The 18,390-nt window shown below is 43.5% G+C and overlaps 3 protein-coding genes across 4 annotated transcripts; 1 reads left to right on the top strand and 2 right to left on the bottom strand.

Annotated features, from left to right (window-relative positions):
• Nucleotides 1-237: 237 nt before the first annotated feature.
• Nucleotides 238-2,350, bottom strand: LOC124656012. Its single transcript, XM_047194827.1, has 4 exons — nt 2,205-2,350; nt 1,975-2,106; nt 1,245-1,646; nt 238-570 (listed from the first exon to the last, which is right to left on the bottom strand). The coding sequence occupies exons 1-4, from the start codon at nt 2,348-2,350 to the stop codon at nt 432-434; spliced, it is 819 nt and encodes a 272-aa protein (XP_047050783.1). The 3' UTR covers nt 238-431.
• A 528-nt stretch (nt 2,351-2,878) lies between these two features.
• Nucleotides 2,879-6,796, top strand: LOC124654002 (E3 ubiquitin-protein ligase RNF4-like). Of its 2 annotated transcripts, none has more exons than XM_047193050.1 (6): nt 2,879-2,977; nt 3,633-3,878; nt 4,153-4,222; nt 4,778-4,848; nt 6,093-6,333; nt 6,459-6,796. In XM_047193050.1, exons 2-5 carry the CDS (start codon nt 3,663-3,665, stop codon nt 6,330-6,332), a joined length of 597 nt encoding a protein of 198 aa, XP_047049006.1. In that variant the 5' UTR covers nt 2,879-2,977; nt 3,633-3,662; the 3' UTR covers nt 6,333; nt 6,459-6,796. The 2 variants fall into 2 exon arrangements, with proteins under 2 accessions (XP_047049006.1, XP_047049005.1); XM_047193049.1 differs by having other exon boundaries at nt 6,453-6,796.
• Nucleotides 6,797-7,337: 541 nt separating this feature from the next.
• Nucleotides 7,338-11,527, bottom strand: LOC124655293 (cyclin-C1-1-like). The gene is made up of 9 exons (XM_047194212.1): nt 11,427-11,527; nt 11,221-11,327; nt 10,270-10,309; nt 9,642-9,686; nt 8,930-9,051; nt 8,727-8,841; nt 8,526-8,570; nt 7,808-7,955; nt 7,338-7,721 (listed from the first exon to the last, which is right to left on the bottom strand). The coding sequence occupies exons 1-9, from the start codon at nt 11,456-11,458 to the stop codon at nt 7,602-7,604; spliced, it is 774 nt and encodes a 257-aa protein (XP_047050168.1). The 5' UTR covers nt 11,459-11,527; the 3' UTR covers nt 7,338-7,601.
• Between the last annotated feature and the right edge of the window lie 6,863 nt (nt 11,528-18,390).

Genomic DNA, 18,390 nt, shown 5'->3' with positions numbered 1-18,390 from the left:
AGGACAAACTGCGCAACAAGCATATTGGTCTGTAATCTCCAACTTCTATGGCATCCAGTTTCTTGGGTATTAATCATCGCACAATTTAATCTGCAATTTCTATGTCATATAAATTGTGTGGTGAAGTATTCCTCCACCCTTACTTATCGTCTCCAGTAGCCACTATAGTGAGAATCAAAACTGAGCATGGTTTCTGGCTAGTCATGTAGGACCGAGTGATATTTTTGGCACCATATGTAAAAAACCATAAAATTGTTAACATCATCCAGATAGTTGACAGTTCACCAATCACTATGGTAGTGGATCAGGACAAGAAGCAAACAAGCGATATTAAGGATTCGTTCACTACAAACAGAACAGAGGTAGACTGAACTGATAGCTTACAGTACCAAGAACCGGCGAAAACTAACAATGATTCCTACTGCTACCTATCAGGGCAAACTAGGAAGCGTAACATTGTCGAAGGTGAGAAAGCTGATACGTCCATTATCAACTTGACAGAATTTAAGAGGAATACCCTCAAACTTGTTCTCCACGGCTTCCAGTTCATCCCTTGAGGGTGGCTTGTCTCTGCACATTAATTAAACCATAAATTACTGAAGCTAAGCCCTATGTGCTGTCAAGTTTATTCATAAAATGTAGCCTTGTGTGAATCTCCTTAGGTACTTATATAACTTCTATGATAGTTTTGTTCCGCATTTTGTGGCTTGATATATCTCATTACCTACTGTATGATCAGAATCAACTAACTGTAAATCCGCTTAGAAACACAATTTCCCATCAGCTTTACCAACCTTAAATTACTTCCATTCATATAGTTTGACACATCATAACCACTGATATAACCGAGCAAAAATAAATCCATGTGCATAGAAAAACAATTACCAACACAAAACAGACATCCATGTGCACAGAAAGACAACATATAGCACCACATAGATAAATCCACCAAGCCTAAATATACAAATGTTTCAGAATATATATGTGCAAGGGGGTAACAGCATACATTTCAAACAAGAAGAGATAACTAAAATCATATCAAACACCCAACAAACAATTTATGCACTTATGTCAAAAGATAATTAATTTAGTAATTCAACTACTACATCCTAAACGAAGTTAAACCATGTGGCCCTACTGTACACTAGTACTAAAAAGTTCACATGACATGAACTACTGTAAAAATGCACAGGTTTATAAGAGTAAATGCACAGGTTTGTAAGTGATGAGAAAAGTAACATTACCTTAGCAGACATAGGAGGAAAGTAGGAACTCCCGGGCATGACTTTTTAAATTTGCTGTTCGGTAGATGAACTTCAAAGGATGGATATATCCCATCTACATGCATTTCTTTGAGAAATTTGGTGATGTCATTGCAGGCACCATTGGCTCCATCCGAGCAACGTTCAGTGTCAGCCATACTCTTGGGAGAATCGGTGACTTCACAAGTGCCACTATGCTTCGTTGTCCAGGGTACACCATACCGTCCAACGATGTAGCCAAGCACCTTCAAGTGCTTGTAAGCTTGGAAGGCATCCCAGGAGCACCCGTAATTTCCTCCAGCAATCTTTTTATAGATTTCCTCCAGTCCTATCGTTTCATCCTCATCATCAAGAAGAACCAGCGCTCCTCTTTCTGCCAAGAAGCTGCATAGTTTGATCAGCAAGTAAGCCTCAAATTGCAAGTCGAAGTATTTGGAAACATAAGCCATGCCACGTGATTCATGCATAATCACCAAGCAATGAGTTCCATCATGTAACTAGTACAAACTAGAGGTTATAGGAAGGCGCAATCAAATTGTTCAAATAAGAGTAATCCATGAAATGCTGCATTCTCCAACACCTGGACATGGCGCATTGTCTCAGGCAATATGCCCGGGTTTATGAACAAAGCCCGATTGGGCCACAAAGAGCACATTGCAGAGCAAATAACCATGCTACGTTGTTACGGCATTTGATCGAACAGGTGGCGTACCCGATCTCCTCGACGTTGTAGTAGAGCTTGCCGTCCCTGGTGACACCCGTGGTCAGCCAGAGCTTCCCTTTGCTGTCGAGCACCTCCGCCTCGCCGGCCTCCTCTACCCACCGCGCCCGCGACGCCACGTTCCTGCGCGCACCCCATACAGAGCCCGATGAAACTATCCGCAAGCGCACCAGCAGCAGCAGCACAAACAGACAGACCAACCGCGAGAGGATAGCACGCACCTGAACTGGATCCTCGAGGACGAGGGCGCCTCGTCGGAGAGGAAGGGGTTGAGGTGGTGCTCCTCCCCGTCGTCTTCCGCGGCCGCCGCGGAGGCAGCCCCGGGAGCGCGGCCCCTTCGCCGCCGGTCGCGCGGCGCGTCCGCCATGACGCCCCTTTTTCTCTCCCCGAAATTTTTTTCACCGCCGAGTTTCACGAGGGGCTTCGCAGCGGACAGGGTGGTATGTCGTGCGAAGAGGCTGGCAGAGGCGCGTGCGGAGGCAAGGGCCAGCCGGCGGCGCTTTAGCTCGCGGTGGAGATCAGCGGGGGCAGAGAAGGGACCCGATATTGCTCGCACTCGCGATGGAGGACCACGGGCCGCGCGAGGAGCAGTGGCCCGGCTGCACTCGATCTCGTGGTGGAGAACGCCGGTGGGAACGGCGGCGCTCGAGGTTGCGGCGGAGGACTGCGGGCCGGCGGTCAGAGGAATCCCGCGACGGCGGTCGCAGGGAAGAAGAAAGGTGGAGCAAGAGTCGGGCCGGGTCACACTGGAAATGGGCCTCGAAGAGGAAAACGGCCCAACGTAGCTGTGGGCTCAGCAACTGGGCCCTGACAGGTGGGGTCAGGAAAGAGACGTGTTTCCTCTTTTATTCTCGTCTTCTCCCCCTTGGCTTCCTCGCTTCCTTTCAAAAACACGCAGAGCGGAGGCCTCGTGCGGAAAAAAATCGAGCGCGAGTTCGCGGCGCGGCGGCGGCGGCGGCGGCCTCCGATCCTTCGATCGAGCTGGTCTCGTCAGGTAAGCGCGCGCGCTACCTTCCCCATCTGGACGCGTATCCTCCCCGCCCGTGTCGATCTCCGCGGGATTTGCCATCGCGGTAGTAGGCGTTGATCCAGCGAAAGCAGTGGCGGATGGCGAGCCGATCTTCGATTTGGTCGCCGCGTGGTCCTTAGCTCGAATCCGTTCGTTACTAGGCGGAGTTTCCACTGGATTGGATTCGGTGCGGCTACCATAAGAATTGGGAATTAGGGGCATCTGCGGGCGTGCTGTTCGTCCCGTGCTCTACCTTGCGTACTGTTATGCAGCTAGATCCGTTCCTGCAGTTGCTATGCGGGCCTTGCTTGATCGTCCCGTCGTGGTCCATCCCGGCTGCGGGATTGAGCAAGTCGTCAGGTCAATTTTGTTACAGTTTGTGGTTTCGGGTCACAGCCCCGAATGCTTTTCTTTGGGGTTCGAGTTCCATCATGAACAAGTAGTTGGATTTTGCATGTTTAGCCCTTGTTGGTTTCTCCGAGATGTTTCAGAAGTTCAATCCAAGTGTTGATGTCCTTGATCTATTATGCATTCACTACTTATTTATGCTGCTAAGATGGTCACAAGTTGATACTTGCTGATAGTTGATGACATATAGCTGTCCTAAAAGTCAGTAACTGTCATATCATATCTCTTTCAGTCTGAGGTTCATCCGGGAGCTGAAGGGAGCATGAGTACTGTCAACGGCGTACGACGTGTCTGCAGAAGGCACTCACAAGATGAGTCTGCTGATAAGGTCGTTGTGAACTTGGTGTCCCCAGCCCCAGGGGTGGCCAGCAGGCGTGGGGTATCCACCACTCACAGCGGCGCACGCACCTCGCCTATCGATGTGGAAGCTCTGGACGACGAAGTGCAGGTCGTATCGGCTTCACAAGTGCCTCCTCGGGTACGTTGCGTGCTGTTTTCTTGAACTGAAGAAGCTAGTGCTTACGTTTCCAGGAAGACTCTTATTGTGTGTAATTGATCTCATGTCATTAGGTTCATATAGATTTTTTTCAGAAGCATGATGTGTATATACACACTTTTTTGAAAGTTTCTGCTACCTGTGCTTCTGAGGCATGCAGCTGTTCATATTAACGAAGAGTATTATAACTTGGTCATAACACTGAATAAGATGCAACATTCCTGGCATTTATATTGAATCAACTTGCATGCTGCAGAGGAGGAATCCGAAAATTAGGAGACAGCCCGTGACAGTAGTTGATCTAGAGGTACATGCCACCCGTGAAGGTTAGTTTCTTACTACACACTCTGCATTCCGTACAATTGTTTTGGCTTACAGAAATTGGTTGGTAATTTCTTCATCAGTCTATTATGATCTGCCTTAGTATATTCATCCGGAACACTGCATTCCGTAGAATTGTTTTGGCTTACAGAAATTGGTTGGTAATTTCTTCATCAGTCTATTATGATCTGTCTTAGTATATTCATACGGAAGTGAACTAACCAATTCGTAAACAACACACATAGTTTTTGGAATTTACTTATGTCATGCTGCTAAGATGACTGACTCTCTAGTGGCAGCAGATGTATAAGCTATGCTGAAATTGTACATTTGAACATGTTTTTCCTAGTTTCCTATATAATACTTTCTTGTTATAAGCTGATTCATATATATTGATGCTGATTCTGGAAATCACAAAGGGAAGATGTAAAACTGTTCGTCAATATATTGTCTGACTATATATTCCCTTTTCATTTGAGCCTCCTTATCTGCCTCATCATTGATTCAATGAGAAGTATTTCATCATGATGATAATGCAGCAGTCCTTTCTAATAACACAGGGAACAAACGTCAAAAAGCTTCGGCTGTGATAAACATCTCTCCAGAAACAGGGGAAGGGTCCAGCTTGCAGGTATCGAATGGACCTAACTCTCTTAGCCATAAGATCTAGTTCGATGACTGATCACTTATTAGTTGTTTCTCTATCTTGTCCTCTTACGTAAATAGCAGCTGGTATGTAGTGCATGATGTTTTCCCCTTGTCCTTGTAGAATTTTGGTTTATGTTGTCCTTTCAGTGGCCTGAGAGGATAAACATATTACATTAAGTAAGCATTTTTCTTGGTCTGTTCAAGTCATAGAGAACACTTTTTTTCGAGAAAACGCAAAGGACCTTTGCGCTTCATTTCATTGGAAAGATAGAATAGGTTTACAACCTCCTAAGAGGCAGGTGACACGATACAGGTGATACATCAGTGCACATCCCAGGTGGATGGCAAAACTACACGAAGTCCCCTAGCACCAGCCTTTGCCCATGAGCTAATCTCATCCTTAATCGTGGAGAGTAGGAGTGGGATTGATGGCCGGGCGCCCTCAAAAACGCATGAGTTACGATGCTTCCATACCATCCAGGGGATGAGGAGGGTGGCAGAGGCCAGGCCCTTGCGCATCGGCCTGGGGGTGTCTCCCTTAGCGTGTCGCCACCAGTCCATGATGGATGGCTCGTGGTCAGGTGAAACCGCAGTCATCCTGAGCCAAGCGAGGATCTCATGCCAAACCTGCCGGGTGAAGGGGCATTCGAGCATCAGGTGTCTCATAGACTCCGGCGCCTGGTCGCATAGCAAGCATCTGGCATGGTGTGGAAGTCCGTGTCTGGCAAGGCGCTCCGCAGTCCAGCATCTGTCCAGGTTAGCGAGCCAATGGAAGAACTTCACTTTCGGCGGCGCCCATGTTTTCCAGATGTGCTTCCAGGAGTAACAAGTCGTTGATCCATGGAAGGTAGCTAGGTAGCATGAGCTAGCGGAGTAGGTGCCAGAAGTTGTCCATTTCCATACCAGCCTGTCCGGATAGTCGGTGAGGGGGGTGGCATGGATCAGGTGCCACAGCTGAAGATACTGTCCAATCTCATAGAGAACACTCATACTTGCAGTTCTGGGATGTCATATAGATCCTTGATAGAAAGCTGACAGCTAAGATCCTTTGTTGGATTCTGTTATGTATGTGCCCGAACCAAAACATGTTCATTATATTCTTTACGCTAAACGATATTTCCACCTCAAGAAGCTACTTTGTAAACTCAATCATTGTATCCAGGTCCTGCTAGCATGTTGGCTTCTGATTTGTGTTGAACTCTGACTAGATGTTTCCTTTCATGGCAGTCAAACAAAGCTGTGAAAACTAGAAAAGAGCCTGCTAAAGTGGCTCCAAAGGAACCAATCTTTACCTGCCCAGTGTGTTGGAACAAGTTGGAGGAGCCTGCCACAACAATGTGTGGCCATATCTTCTGCACGAGCTGCATCAAGCAAGCCATCCAGGTCCAAAAGAAATGCCCCACTTGCCGGAAGTACTTGAAGATAAACAACTTCCATCGTATTTACCTTCCTAACACTGCTGGATAAGGTTAGCCCCTTCAACTTTTATCAGCCTCAGTCTGTTGAGCTTCAGTTTTATGAAATGCAGATTTATTTGATGTGTTGAAGGAACTTCTAGCAACATCTGACTTTGAAATGTATTGTCAGGGTCAGAAGTCCTCTCGGGGAGAACAGTTGGATCTTTTCCTCAGGAACATTGTTGTACCATCACCATCTAGATGAATGTTATGGAAATGCATCAGTAGGAGTTCATCATCCTGGTGAATGTACCGATAGCCTTCCGTCTGAATTGGATTAACAAATTTTCTTAGTCTTTTTGTATTGCCTGTGTCAAGGTAAAATTGTCCCTCTATACTGTTGTATGTATTAGGCTGTTAACCGTGCCATTTCTCCACATTTGGTCTATGTACTTGAGGCTGTTAGCCTGATGTTGAGAAAATACTTGGGCTTTGTAAGTTCCACCTGTTAAGTGGTGTATGTTCTGAAGTGAATTACCTGGCATATTTTGCATGATTTTTCTTTGTTGAGCTTCTCAGCGTATGATATTGTCACTTTTTGAGGGCACATGTCAGTTACCATGAAGATGAACTCATCCACGCAACTGTATATTCAACAACCAGGGATACACTGAACTAAACCCGCTTTGATTTTTGTACAATACTGAGGTTGAGGATGTTCTTTCTCCTTTTTGTTTTGGTTTCCTTTTGTTTCTGTTGATTTTCATATCTAGCCTACTCCAACTTGCTTGGGAAAAAGGTTTTGATGTTGATTTTTTCTAAGGATGAAGATGGACCCATCCAGGAAACTTCACATTCAACAAGCACAGATATTGCACTGAAATAAATCCACTTTGAGTTTTGTACTCCCTCCGTCCGTTAATAGATGTCAGAAGGTTTCATCTAAATTCGGATCTATCTATGCACTAAAGAGTGTCTAGATACATTCGAATTTAGTCAAACTTTGGACATCTAAAGATAGACAGAGGTAGTACAATTTTAAGGATGAAGATGAACCTATCTAGACAACTTTACATTCAACAAGCAGGGATACACTGAAATAAAACCACTTTGAGTTTTGTACAATATAGTGTCTAGTATTACAGACTACTGCAACTATACAAGCGCATCCAAACTAATTCTCTACCATAGGTTTCTTCATTCTGAAATGAGATATCATGATCAGATCCAGTGGGGCACTTCCAATATCAGGCTGTTGAATTTACCGTTGCTGCCAGCTGCCACACACCTGCTCCAGTCATGGATGCATGGTGGTTAGACGACCAGATAAAAATCTGCTTTAGGCCTTTGCTGGCAACTTGTTCATCACAGGGCTGATCTTTTCATCAGAGAGTCCCCTTTGGGGGTCAACCTTGTAGGTTTCGTAGAAATCCAATATTTCCATTGAAATATTCTTCACCTGAGTATTGCAAATGAATGTCAATCAGTGGATGGATATTATGAAGAACTAATTAATGGGGAAAATGTCAAGCAGAAGACGCTTACAATATTCATATCAACACGAAGTTCTTCAAACCAGGAAGTTGTATCCTTATCTTTCAGAACACTTGCAATGTATATGCAAGCCAATGCAATCATGTAGGGAGGATATATGAGAATAAGATCCATTTTATAAGTATCATTGACAAGGCCCCTGCAAGTAACGGTGTCTGATCAGCTGAGAAATCTGTCAAGTTGAAGATTGACCATATGATACACCATACATCATAAAGGCACTCCGCTAACATTTGTTTCCCGTGTGATCCCAGATAAAAGCTATTGCCTTACTGACTAACCGTACTGTCATACACAAAATGAGAAGCAAAACTCAGCTAAGGTACTTGTCTCATCCCTACAACAGGCTACTGTCGTACCAAGGATATTCAATACATCAATACCAAATGTGAATACTGAATACTATTGACTAGATCAAAATACAAATTTTGAACAAGGACACGGGAAGGGAACTCCGCTTGCTCTGAGACTAACATGCTCGTGTGATAAAATGATTCAAACTAAAGGTCTAGTTACCACTTACCACCAAATGTCACTAAAAGCATCTAAAATAGCTTTTCCTGGATATAAATCTCAAAAAAGTACAAACAGAATAATAGAGCACTATGTGGGTGAATTGTAAAGGCCTAGAAGTTCTATCCCAGAATAACAGCTTCAGTAATCAGTTTGATGCTCCATTGCATATTTGTACTTATGGAGCAGTGCTTACCACGCGAACTGTGTCAGGTCTGTTATGCCAGCATCCTGCAATAAACTGCAAAACAGAACATCTCTCAATAGTCAATACCATTGTGTGTGAAGAGGAGTTGGTTTCAAAGTTACAGGAAACCATAAAAGGCCCATTCCACTACTTCCAGTGAAAAAATGCTATGTGCTACTCAGATGCAAAGTAACGGGAACAGAATCATACTGTAAAAGAGGACGATATGGATGGTAAACTACTAAATAATAGTCCAGTGCTTCCAGGAGCTTCATTTCCATTTCGAGGATGTCCTTAATTTCAAATCGGTACTTATCATCAGGACCTGCAACATGGGGGAAACAGAATAAACAATTAGTGTAGCTTTTCCATGTAAACTATGTATCTGTATGATCATTACTCATGAGACTCACCACACATCTTTTTGATATAAAAGACGAGCAGCCTTGCTTGCACAGTGCTCTCCTCTACCTTTGATGCTAAATATAAACAAGCCGGTGCTACCAAACGAGGATCATACTCAGTCATGCTCTTTCTGTAAACAGCTTCAGCATTAGGACAAGATATAATTACTTAAACACAGTGCTTATTGATTTTCAGGAGAGAAATGTAGCAACAAGCAATCAGTATGAACATTCATGTCCAAGTTTTGCTGAAATATAGTATGGAAACACGAGTTTGTTCGTCAAAGTTCAGAACATACAAATTGAAATTTACAGTTCTAGAAAATTTCCAATGTACTAGTTTTAGCTGATGCACGCGCAGTCTTATTGAAACAAGTTGAGAACCACCATCATCTAGAGCATCGGGAATTCTGATTGAGTTTGGAGCAAGGTAAAATCCTATAGGGTTCGGACTGAAGCACTGAAGTTCTTACTGAAACGACTGAGAGACAGCAAATGTCTTCCCGTCATAGTTTACTGCAGTTATTACATCCATTAAGTTGACTGCTTATATCGTAGGGAAACGCAACACCTTACAATCTAGATGCTCCATCCAGCTATTTAAAATGGTACTCAAATTCAGACAAGAAATCAGAGACTAGAGGACCAAAGCAGTCTTTCTTCGTGATCAATAGAAAGAAACTACATATCCCATGTATCCTTGTTAGGTAGAGAATCATACCTTGTATAAACACGCCTGAAGTAAGTGATGGCAGTTGCTATGACTCTGAAATAACATTTATTTAAGATCATTAGCGTCACAAGTTAATCCCAGAATATCTAGAGGAAAATATACTTTATATAACCTGACAAATAGCAACTCTAGTCTTATAAGAAAAGCCCCAGCAACCCTTATGATTCATAAACAATACAGAAACAGGAGAACGAACAATGTCACTTAGTCCCACTGAGTTAGTGACTTCTTCTTTTTCTATGAATTCTAATAGCAGTCTTGAAGTTCAATTAAACTATGCAAAAATACTATGGGGTAGTATAAATGCGTTTTAGGTAGTATATACTAAGTGAACAATTTATGCACTAATATGTATAACACGTGTAGATATGAAAGTAGCCACCTCAGTAAAGTAACTGAAAATATTTATTAATACATAGAAGCAAGCGCTGTTTCCATTATTATTGGCAACTGTAAAACATTATGGAAATATCCTTGGTTGAGTGTGCAAGAAAAAATGCTAACTAAAAGAAAGCTTAAAAGCATAAAATGAGTTTGTTAGTTCACTACAGTCCAAAGATGTCACCACAGAATTGAAAACAAAAGTGCAGGTCAGGCAGAGGAAGCAAGGTCTAACCTTTGCCTAACCTTCACTTGCTGCGCCAACCGCCAGATATCTGAAATCAATAATGCTTTACTTCGTAAGAAACATAATAATGATGCAAAAGCAAATCAAGCAATTCTAAGTGAGGAATTATGGCATTTGCGAATGGAAGAAAATGAATTATTTGACTGGACCTATGCTGATGATATGTACTGGCAATCAATGAACTCAAACAATTGGACAACTGGTAAAACTGTTATAAAAGAAGGAGAGCGCGAACTTGTATTTCTAAATCTGTAAAGTTAGAAGGAAGAACGCGCGTTCCTTTTCTTCCTGGTTTGACAGAAATGGTGGAGAAACATTTTCTAGAATACACCAAGGAGAGGCCAAGCGGCCTACACAACGCTTTTCGGCAGCACAACGCTAATTTCCGGGATTAGCACCCACGCCCACTACACTACGAGGACAAAGGAAAGAACTTGTCTCTGTCCAGCCAGACTAGAGGAAAGCGTCGTCTAGCGGAAGCCGGCGATCAGTGGCGTAGCTTAGTGTAAGCCAGCCCCCCCCCCCCCCTAGTTTTCTCCCAAGATCCATCACTGCCGGCGATGACGCGCATTGCATCCCGAATGCCCAAGCCATAGGCAGCAGTCACAACTCACAACTTGAGAGCAACTTCGGGAACTCCATGGGCAATCTGGGCAACGCTTCTAAGGAAGGGACACCACTGCCCGGCCCAGCAAGCCGGACCTAGGGTTTCCCCCGGCTCCCAGAGAGGAGGCAGCACGGTGGAGAAATTGTTCAACATTTGCGTTGCGGTGGTTTTCTACGGTGCAAAGGCGCATCCGCGCGTGGCAGGGCACCATGGTGGCAGGCAAGCAAACTGTGCACTACGGGTAGGAAACTATACAAATTTGTATTAGGGAATGGAAACACTAGACGAGCAAAGGGACGGGGAGGGGAGGGGAGCGGGAGGAGGCGACGTACGGGAGGACATGTGGATCTTGACGAGGCGGAACTCCTCGGTGGTGATGCCCCGCTCCCGGTCCGCCGCCGGCACCACGTCCACCTCCTCCGGGTCCAGCAGCTGCTTGCTGCCCGCGCCGGATCACAGACGCAAAATTAGCAGCCGCAATCCGCGCCATCCCCAGAGGGGAAACCGAATCGACGGAGAAGGGGAAGTGAAGCCTTACGAGTGCGACGACGCCCAGAAGTTGGCGGCCATCCTGGGCCGGCAAGCCTCGCCGGCGGGATCGGTGGCCGGTAGGGTCGGTGCGAGCAGCAGCAGCAGGGAGGAGTGCGACTCGGGAGGTGAGCGGTACGCAGAGGAGCGGGCTGCGGGCCGAGCCCAGAGATACGGGCCTTTGGAGACGTGGTGGGCCAGAAGTAGTCGGAACGGACTGGCGCGGCGGCGACAAAAATAACCCAAAATGAAAGAAAAGCATAGACTGATCCTCCAGCGAAACTATTTCACCCATCTAACCCTTTTGTGTGGCGTCCCTCTCATCGGCGCCACACATGCCAGTGTGGCGCCCCTCCTGCCGGCGCCACTCTCCCAGCCGACGTGGCGCCCTCGACGCTGAGCTGGTGCGCCGATCCGACGCGGCAGCATGTGTGGCGCCCCTCCCATCGACGCCACACATGCCAACTTATATCAAGTTTTCGGTCGAAAACATCCAGGGGCTCCGGACGTCTGAGACTTAGCCGTTTTGGCGAGCCTCTACTTGTGGCGCCGATGCCACGGGCGCCACACTAGCAAGTGTGGCGCCGATGCCACGGGCGCCACACATCCACTTAAGTGTGGCGCCCGCGCCCGCCCCCAGCCCGACCCTCTCTTTCTCTTCTTTCTCTCCTCTCTTTCTCTCCTCCAACCGCCGCCGCCGGCCGCCTCTCCCCCGCCCCCCACCAAATCCTCCACGGATTGGACAGATCTGGCCGACCAAATCCATCCCCATACAATCCTCAAGGTATTCCCCTTCGTTCCCCTTCGATTCATCCAAGATTTGCTCCGGTTTAATTCGATTTAGCCGTTTTGCCTAGATTGGAAATGTTGGTTGTGTTTGAACCATAGATTTGTATGCATGTGTTTGAACCATAGATTTGAACCATAGATTTGTTGGAACCATAGATTGTATGCATGTGTTTGAACCATAGATGTTAAATTTTGCTAGATTGTATGCATTGTATCCAAAGATGTTTGAAATGGCTATGTATGTGTTGAAATGGGTATGTAAGTGTTGAATGTGTATGTGTAAGAACCCTAGATATGTATGTATCCTAGATTTGTGGAGGAACCCTAGGCATCAAATTTCATGAATGTGTATGTGAAGGAATAACTCATATGGTGTTCTATCCCTAGATATGAATGTATATGTATGTATTTGATGTATTTCATGAATGTGTATGTGAAGGAATAACTCACATGGTTACCGCTCAACAAGCAACTTATTAAGAAATAAGATACATAAGTACATATTCTTCACCACAATAGTTTTTAAGGCTATTTTCCCATGAGCTATGTATTGTAAAGGCAAAGAATAGAATTTTAAAGGTAGCACTCAAGTAATTTACTTTGGAATGGCAGAGAAATACCATGTGGTAGGTAGGTATGGTGGACACAAATGGCATGGTTTTTTGGCTCAAGGATTTGGATGCACGAGAAGAATTCCTCTCAATACAAGGCTAGGCTAGCAAGGTTGTTTGAAGCAAACTCAAGTATAAAACGGTGCAGCAAGACTCACGTATGTACATATTGTAAGCATTATAAGACTTTACATCGTCTTCCTTGTTGTTCAAACACCTTAACCAGAAAATATCTAGACTCTAGAGAACAATCATGCAAACCAAATTTTAACAAGCTCTATGCAGTTTTTCATTAATGGGTACAAAGTACATGATGCAAGAGCTTAAACATGATCCATATGAGCACAACAATTGCCAAATATCAAATTATTCAAGACATTATACCAATTACCACATGCGGCATTTTCCGTTTCCAACCATATATCAATGAACGAAGCGGTTTTCAACTCCGTCATGAACATTAAAGATAGAACTAAGAACACCAGTGTTCATATGAACAAGCGGAGCGTGTCTCTCTCCCACACAAGCATGAATTTATTCACAGAAGGAAAATAGCAAAACGAAAAACAAAAACAAACAGACGCTCCAAGTAAAGTACATAAGATGTGACCGAATAAAAATATAGTTTCAAGAGAAGAAACCTGATAAATTGTTGATGAAGAAGGGGATGCCTTGGGCATCCCCAAGCTTAGACTCTTGAGTCTTCTTGAAATATGCAGGGATGAACCACGGGGGCATCCCCAAGCTTAGACTTTTCACTCTTCTTGATCATAGTATATCATCCTCCTCTCTTGACCCTTGAAAACTTCCTCCACACCAAACTTAAAACAAACTCATTAGAGGGTTAGTGCATAATCAAAAATTCACATGTTCAGAGATGACACAATCATTCTTAACACTTCGGACATTGCACAAAGCTACTGGAAGTTAATGGAACAAAGAAATCCATCCAACACGACAAAAGAGGCAATGCGAAATAAAATGCAGAATCTGTCAAAACAGAACAGTCCGTAAAGACGATTTTTTTAGAGGCACTGGACTTGCTCAGATGAAAATGCTCAAATTGAATGAAAGTTGCGTACATATCTAAGGATCACGCACGTAAATTAGCAGATTTTTCTGATTTACCTACAGAGAACCCATCCCAAATTCATGACAGACAGAAATCTGTTTCTGCGCGGTAATCCAAATCTAGTATCAACATTACTATCAAAGACTTTACTTGGCACAACAATGCAATAAAATAAGATAAGGAGAGGTTGCTACAGTAGTAACAACTTCCAAGACACAACAAAACAGTAGCAAAATAAAGACACGGGTCATCTCCCAAGAAGTTCTTTCTTTATAGCCATTAAGATGGGCTCAGCAATTTTAACGATGCTCGCACAAGGATGAGAGTTGAAGCAAAAGAGAGCATCAAAAAGCAAGTTCAAAACATATTTAAGTCTGACCCACTTCCTATGAAAAGGAATCTTGTACACAAATAAATTCATGAAGAACAAAGTGACAAGCATAAGAAGGCAATACAAGCGCAACTTCAAAATTATCAACATAAAGAGGGGAAACTTAATTTATTAAGATGCATATAACCATGTTTCCCTCTCTCATAATAACTTTCAGTAGCATCATTGATGAAATCCACAATATATCCATCACTTAAAACATTCTTGTCATGGTTCATGTGTATAAAAGTATCATTATTTTTGGCATAAGAAAAACTCTTCTCATTAATAGTAATTGGAGCGAGGATCATTATCAAGAATTTGAACATGGTAAACAAGTTGCATACTAAGGGAATTATTTTTGGCAATCCAATCATAACTATGACAAGTTTCATAAGGATAGTTATAACCTATATCAGAGCATTCTTTATAATAATCATCAAAGATTGGAGGCACAGTGTCATCATAAGAAATAGAATAGTTATCTTTCACAGTATGTTCATCTGTGACCATACCATCATTGTTACTAGAAGGAGATGTATCAAACATATAATGATCAGTAGCAAAAGGATTTTCAAACACCTCATCCCCAAGCTTAGAGCTTTCTACATTATGGGAGGAAGCATGGATAGTATCGATACTATGGCAATTATTAACATTATCATTTTCGAAATTAGTTTCCCGGAGATTTGCAATATCAAAAGTAGTGTGCTCTTTCAAATCATGATCACTAATGTAGGTAAAGGGCATAGGAAGATCATTGCATTCAGATTCATTATCATAATAATCATCAGGAGCAACATACTTACGGTTACCTATCGTTATCTCATACACGCGGGGATATGCTGTTACCTCTTTCTTTTTATTCCCCTTCTTCTTCTTCTTCTTCTTCTTCTTCTTCGTTCCCTTCTTCTTCTTCTTCTTCTTCTTCTTCTTCTTCTTCTTCTTCTTCTTCTTCTTCTTCTTCTTCTTCTTCTTCTCATTCTCCTCGTTCCTTTCTTTAGGGGGGAGAGGCTTGATGAGAGGCTTCTCCTCATAACCTGTTTTATTTCCAGAAACAATAGAAGAAACTTGGGAGGATTCCTCCTTTTCATTAATAAGTTCAAAGCACACAGCGGTCCTATCATATTTTGGCAAAGTGTCATCTTCTAAAATATTTTGTATGTAAGTATTTATATGGCAATTATCAATGCAATAAGAAAGACACCCATGCAGGACATCATCAATATCTAGATCGTTAATATCTAACAAAGAAATTTTCCTTGATAACTCTTCACACCACAAAAATAAAGTAAGTTCATCATGCTGATTAGGAGTAATTTCATCATCACAATACAAATTTGCAGCACTCATGGGGTTCGAATTATCATTGGAGGAGCATTGAAAATTAAAATGACCCGCTTTATGGCAAAGTTCACAAATAAAAGGATAGAGGGCACAAACTTTTTTACCAAGATCATCTAGAGCCCTAGACCACTTTCTAGTTTTTTCATTCCTATGATGGATACAATTTTCATCTTCGATTTGATTAATTCCACAAGGTCTATGTATTCCACAAAAATTAACATGCTTATAGGAAATAGCATTCTCAGAAGTTTGAGTATGTTTATTGCAATCATTAACAACAATTTCATTTTCCATGCAAGTGTCTTTGAAAGGTTCATGATACTTATCAAAATTCTTCATCGGCAATTCAAAATGAGAGGCAAAAGCTTTATAAAGATTTGCAACAACTTGAGAGTCAAGACCATAAGTAGCACTCATATTTAGAATTTTATCAGTATCCATAAAAGTTTCAATGCATTCATAATCATAATTTATACCTGACTCTTTACCTTTGTCGTTCTCCCAATCTTCAGCGTTCTCCTGAATCCGAGTAAGAAGGTCCCATTTAAACTCTTCTTTATTGTGCGTGAATGATCCAGAACAAGCAGTATCCAGCAAGATTTTATCTTGAAAAGGAAGTCTTGCATAGAAATTATCAATGATGATATTACCAGAAAGCTCATGATTGGGGCATTTGAGCATTAAAGACTTCAATCTCTCCCATGCTTGAGCAATACTCTCTCCATCATGAGGCCAGAAATTGTATATGCGGTTTCGGTCTTCGTGAATTTCACTTGGAGGATAGAATTTAGAGTAAAATAGAGGCACAATATCCTTCCAATCAAGAGAATGCCCATCCTTCAGCAGTTTGTACCAATGCGCCGCTTTACCAGACAACGACATAGAGAATAATTTCTTCTTCACTTCTGTAGGATAACGTTGCATAGAAAACAAAAATTTTCCTACCGCGAACACGCAATCCAAGCCAGGATGCAATCTAGAAGACGGTAGCAACGAGGGGGTATCGAGTCTCACCCTTGAAGAGATTCTAAAGCCTACAAGATGAGGCTCTTGTTGCTGCGGTAGACGTTCACTTGCCGCTTGCAAAAGCGCGTAGAAGATCTTGATCACGATCGGTTCCGGCGCCACGAACGGGCAGCACCTCCGTACTCGGTCACACGTTCGGTTGTTGATGAAGACGACGTCCACCTCCCCGTTCCAGCGGGCAGCGGAAGTAGTAGCTCCTCTTGAATCCGACAGCACGACGGTGTGGTGTCGGTGGTGGTGGAGAAATCCGACGGAGCTTCGCTTAAGCGTGCGGGATGTGGTGGAGGAGAGAGACCGCTAGGGTTTGGGGAGAGGGGCGCCGGCTAGGGCACCCTTGAGGGGTGCGGCCATGGTGGTGGCTTGAGTGGCCGGCCAGCCCCTCTCTCCCCCTCTATACAAGGGAAATTCCACATGCTGCCTCATTATGTGGGTCTTTCTGGTGGAAAGATATTTGCAAGCTTATGCCTATTTATAGAGGGATTGCCTCTAGTACAGTGAATGAAGGAGCTACAACACTTTTTTGGAAGGATTCTTGGAATTCAAATATTGTCAGTGAAACATACCCCAGAGCCTTTTCATTTGCAATCGATGAAGACATTTCTGTACAGGACTTCTTGTCATCTACCAGACTGGGGGATCTCTTTCACTTACCCTTGTCGCCAGAAGCAATGAATGAACTCAGAGACTTACAGAGCAACACCAGGCATATTACTTTTTCCCTGGAGCATGATAAATGGACCTATGAGTGGGGATCCAAGTTCACAGCCAGCAAATATTATAACTTCTGTTTTAGAGAGATTGTGCCACACATCACATATGGCTGGTTATGGAAAAGCAAATGTATACCAAAAATGAAATTCTTTGGATGGCTAGTCCTCTCGGATAGATTAAACACCGAAATATGCTCCGGAGACGACATTACTTGCATAAACACAGGATATAACCGCACTGATGTGCATAAACCCACCGGAAGAAACAATTGAGCATATGCTCTTCTGCTGCCCCTTTAGTACTTTATGCTTCGGGAGAAGATTGGAATGTTTTGGCACGAGTAATTTGGACGAGAAGAACACTCATACAAAAAGGGAAGGATCAATGGAAGAAGCCAATGTATATGGAAATTATGCTGATATCTGCTCGGAACATATGGAAGGAAAGGAATAATCTTCTCTTCAAAGGAATAGACCCCGAGTATAGAGTCCCGGAAACAGAGAGTCGAGCTGATCTCCTTCTTTTGGTCCATAGAACCAAAGAAGACCTTCACAACTTTATCTTCGAATTTGTTGACAGTTTTTAGTTTGAAAATTAGGAACCCTGCTTGTAACTTCCTCTTGTTTCCTCTCCAGGAGGACACCATGTAAAGTTACTTCTGATTAATACAAAAAGACAGTAGGAGCCTTTCCTACTGTCAGAGCTTTCAAAAAAAAAGGTTTAGGTCAAAAGAGTCCGAATAAGACCCCAACAAAACCTTCCAAGTGTCCAAACCTAGGGGGAGTGGGACTCCCCCCTTTCCTTGGTGGGGTGGCCGGCCACCATGGTGGGGAGTCCACTTGGGACTCCTCCTCCCTTAGGTTGGCCGGCCAAGGTGGGTGGAGTCCCTCCGGGACTCCACCTTCCATCCTTATTTCTTCCGGACTTTTCTAGAACCTTCCGTAGAACCTTCGGATCATTTTAATTCACATAAAATGACATCCTATATATGAATCTTATTCTCCGGACCATTACGGAACTCCTCGTGATGTCCGGGATCTTATCCGGG

This window comes from Lolium rigidum, chromosome 5, assembly GCF_022539505.1.
Source record: "Lolium rigidum isolate FL_2022 chromosome 5, APGP_CSIRO_Lrig_0.1, whole genome shotgun sequence".
In the NCBI taxonomy this organism is placed as follows: domain Eukaryota; kingdom Viridiplantae; phylum Streptophyta; class Magnoliopsida; order Poales; family Poaceae; genus Lolium; species Lolium rigidum.
The sequence above is the reverse complement of the archived record's forward strand: the minus strand, read 5'-3'. Positions and strand labels throughout refer to the sequence as shown.

Excerpts from the sequence above, each read along its gene's own strand:
- LOC124656012 (XM_047194827.1), bottom strand. The coding sequence starts at position 2,350 with ATGGCGGACGCGCCGCGCGACCGGCGGCGAAGGGGCCGCGCTCCCGGG. Across the intron at positions 2,107-2,204 it reads TCCTCGAGGATCCAGTTCAG|GAACGTGGCGTCGCGGGCGC; the intron begins GTGCGTGCTATC and ends GGGTGCGCGCAG. Across the intron at positions 1,647-1,974 it reads TACAACGTCGAGGAGATCGG|CTTCTTGGCAGAAAGAGGAG; the intron begins GTACGCCACCTG and ends CAAACTATGCAG.
- LOC124655293 (XM_047194212.1), bottom strand. The coding sequence starts at position 11,458 with ATGGCCGCCAACTTCTGGGCGTCGTCGCACTC. Across the intron at positions 8,842-8,929 it reads TTATATCAAAAAGATGTGTG|GTCCTGATGATAAGTACCGA; the intron begins GTGAGTCTCATG and ends CCCATGTTGCAG. Across the intron at positions 7,956-8,525 it reads GACCTGACACAGTTCGCGTG|GGGCCTTGTCAATGATACTT; the intron begins GTAAGCACTGCT and ends CGTTACTTGCAG.
- LOC124654002 (XM_047193050.1), top strand. The coding sequence starts at position 3,663 with ATGAGTACTGTCAACGGCGTACGACGTGTCTGCAGAAGGCACTCACAA. Across the intron at positions 3,879-4,152 it reads CTTCACAAGTGCCTCCTCGG|AGGAGGAATCCGAAAATTAG; the intron begins GTACGTTGCGTG and ends TGCATGCTGCAG. Across the intron at positions 4,849-6,092 it reads GGGAAGGGTCCAGCTTGCAG|TCAAACAAAGCTGTGAAAAC; the intron begins GTATCGAATGGA and ends CTTTCATGGCAG.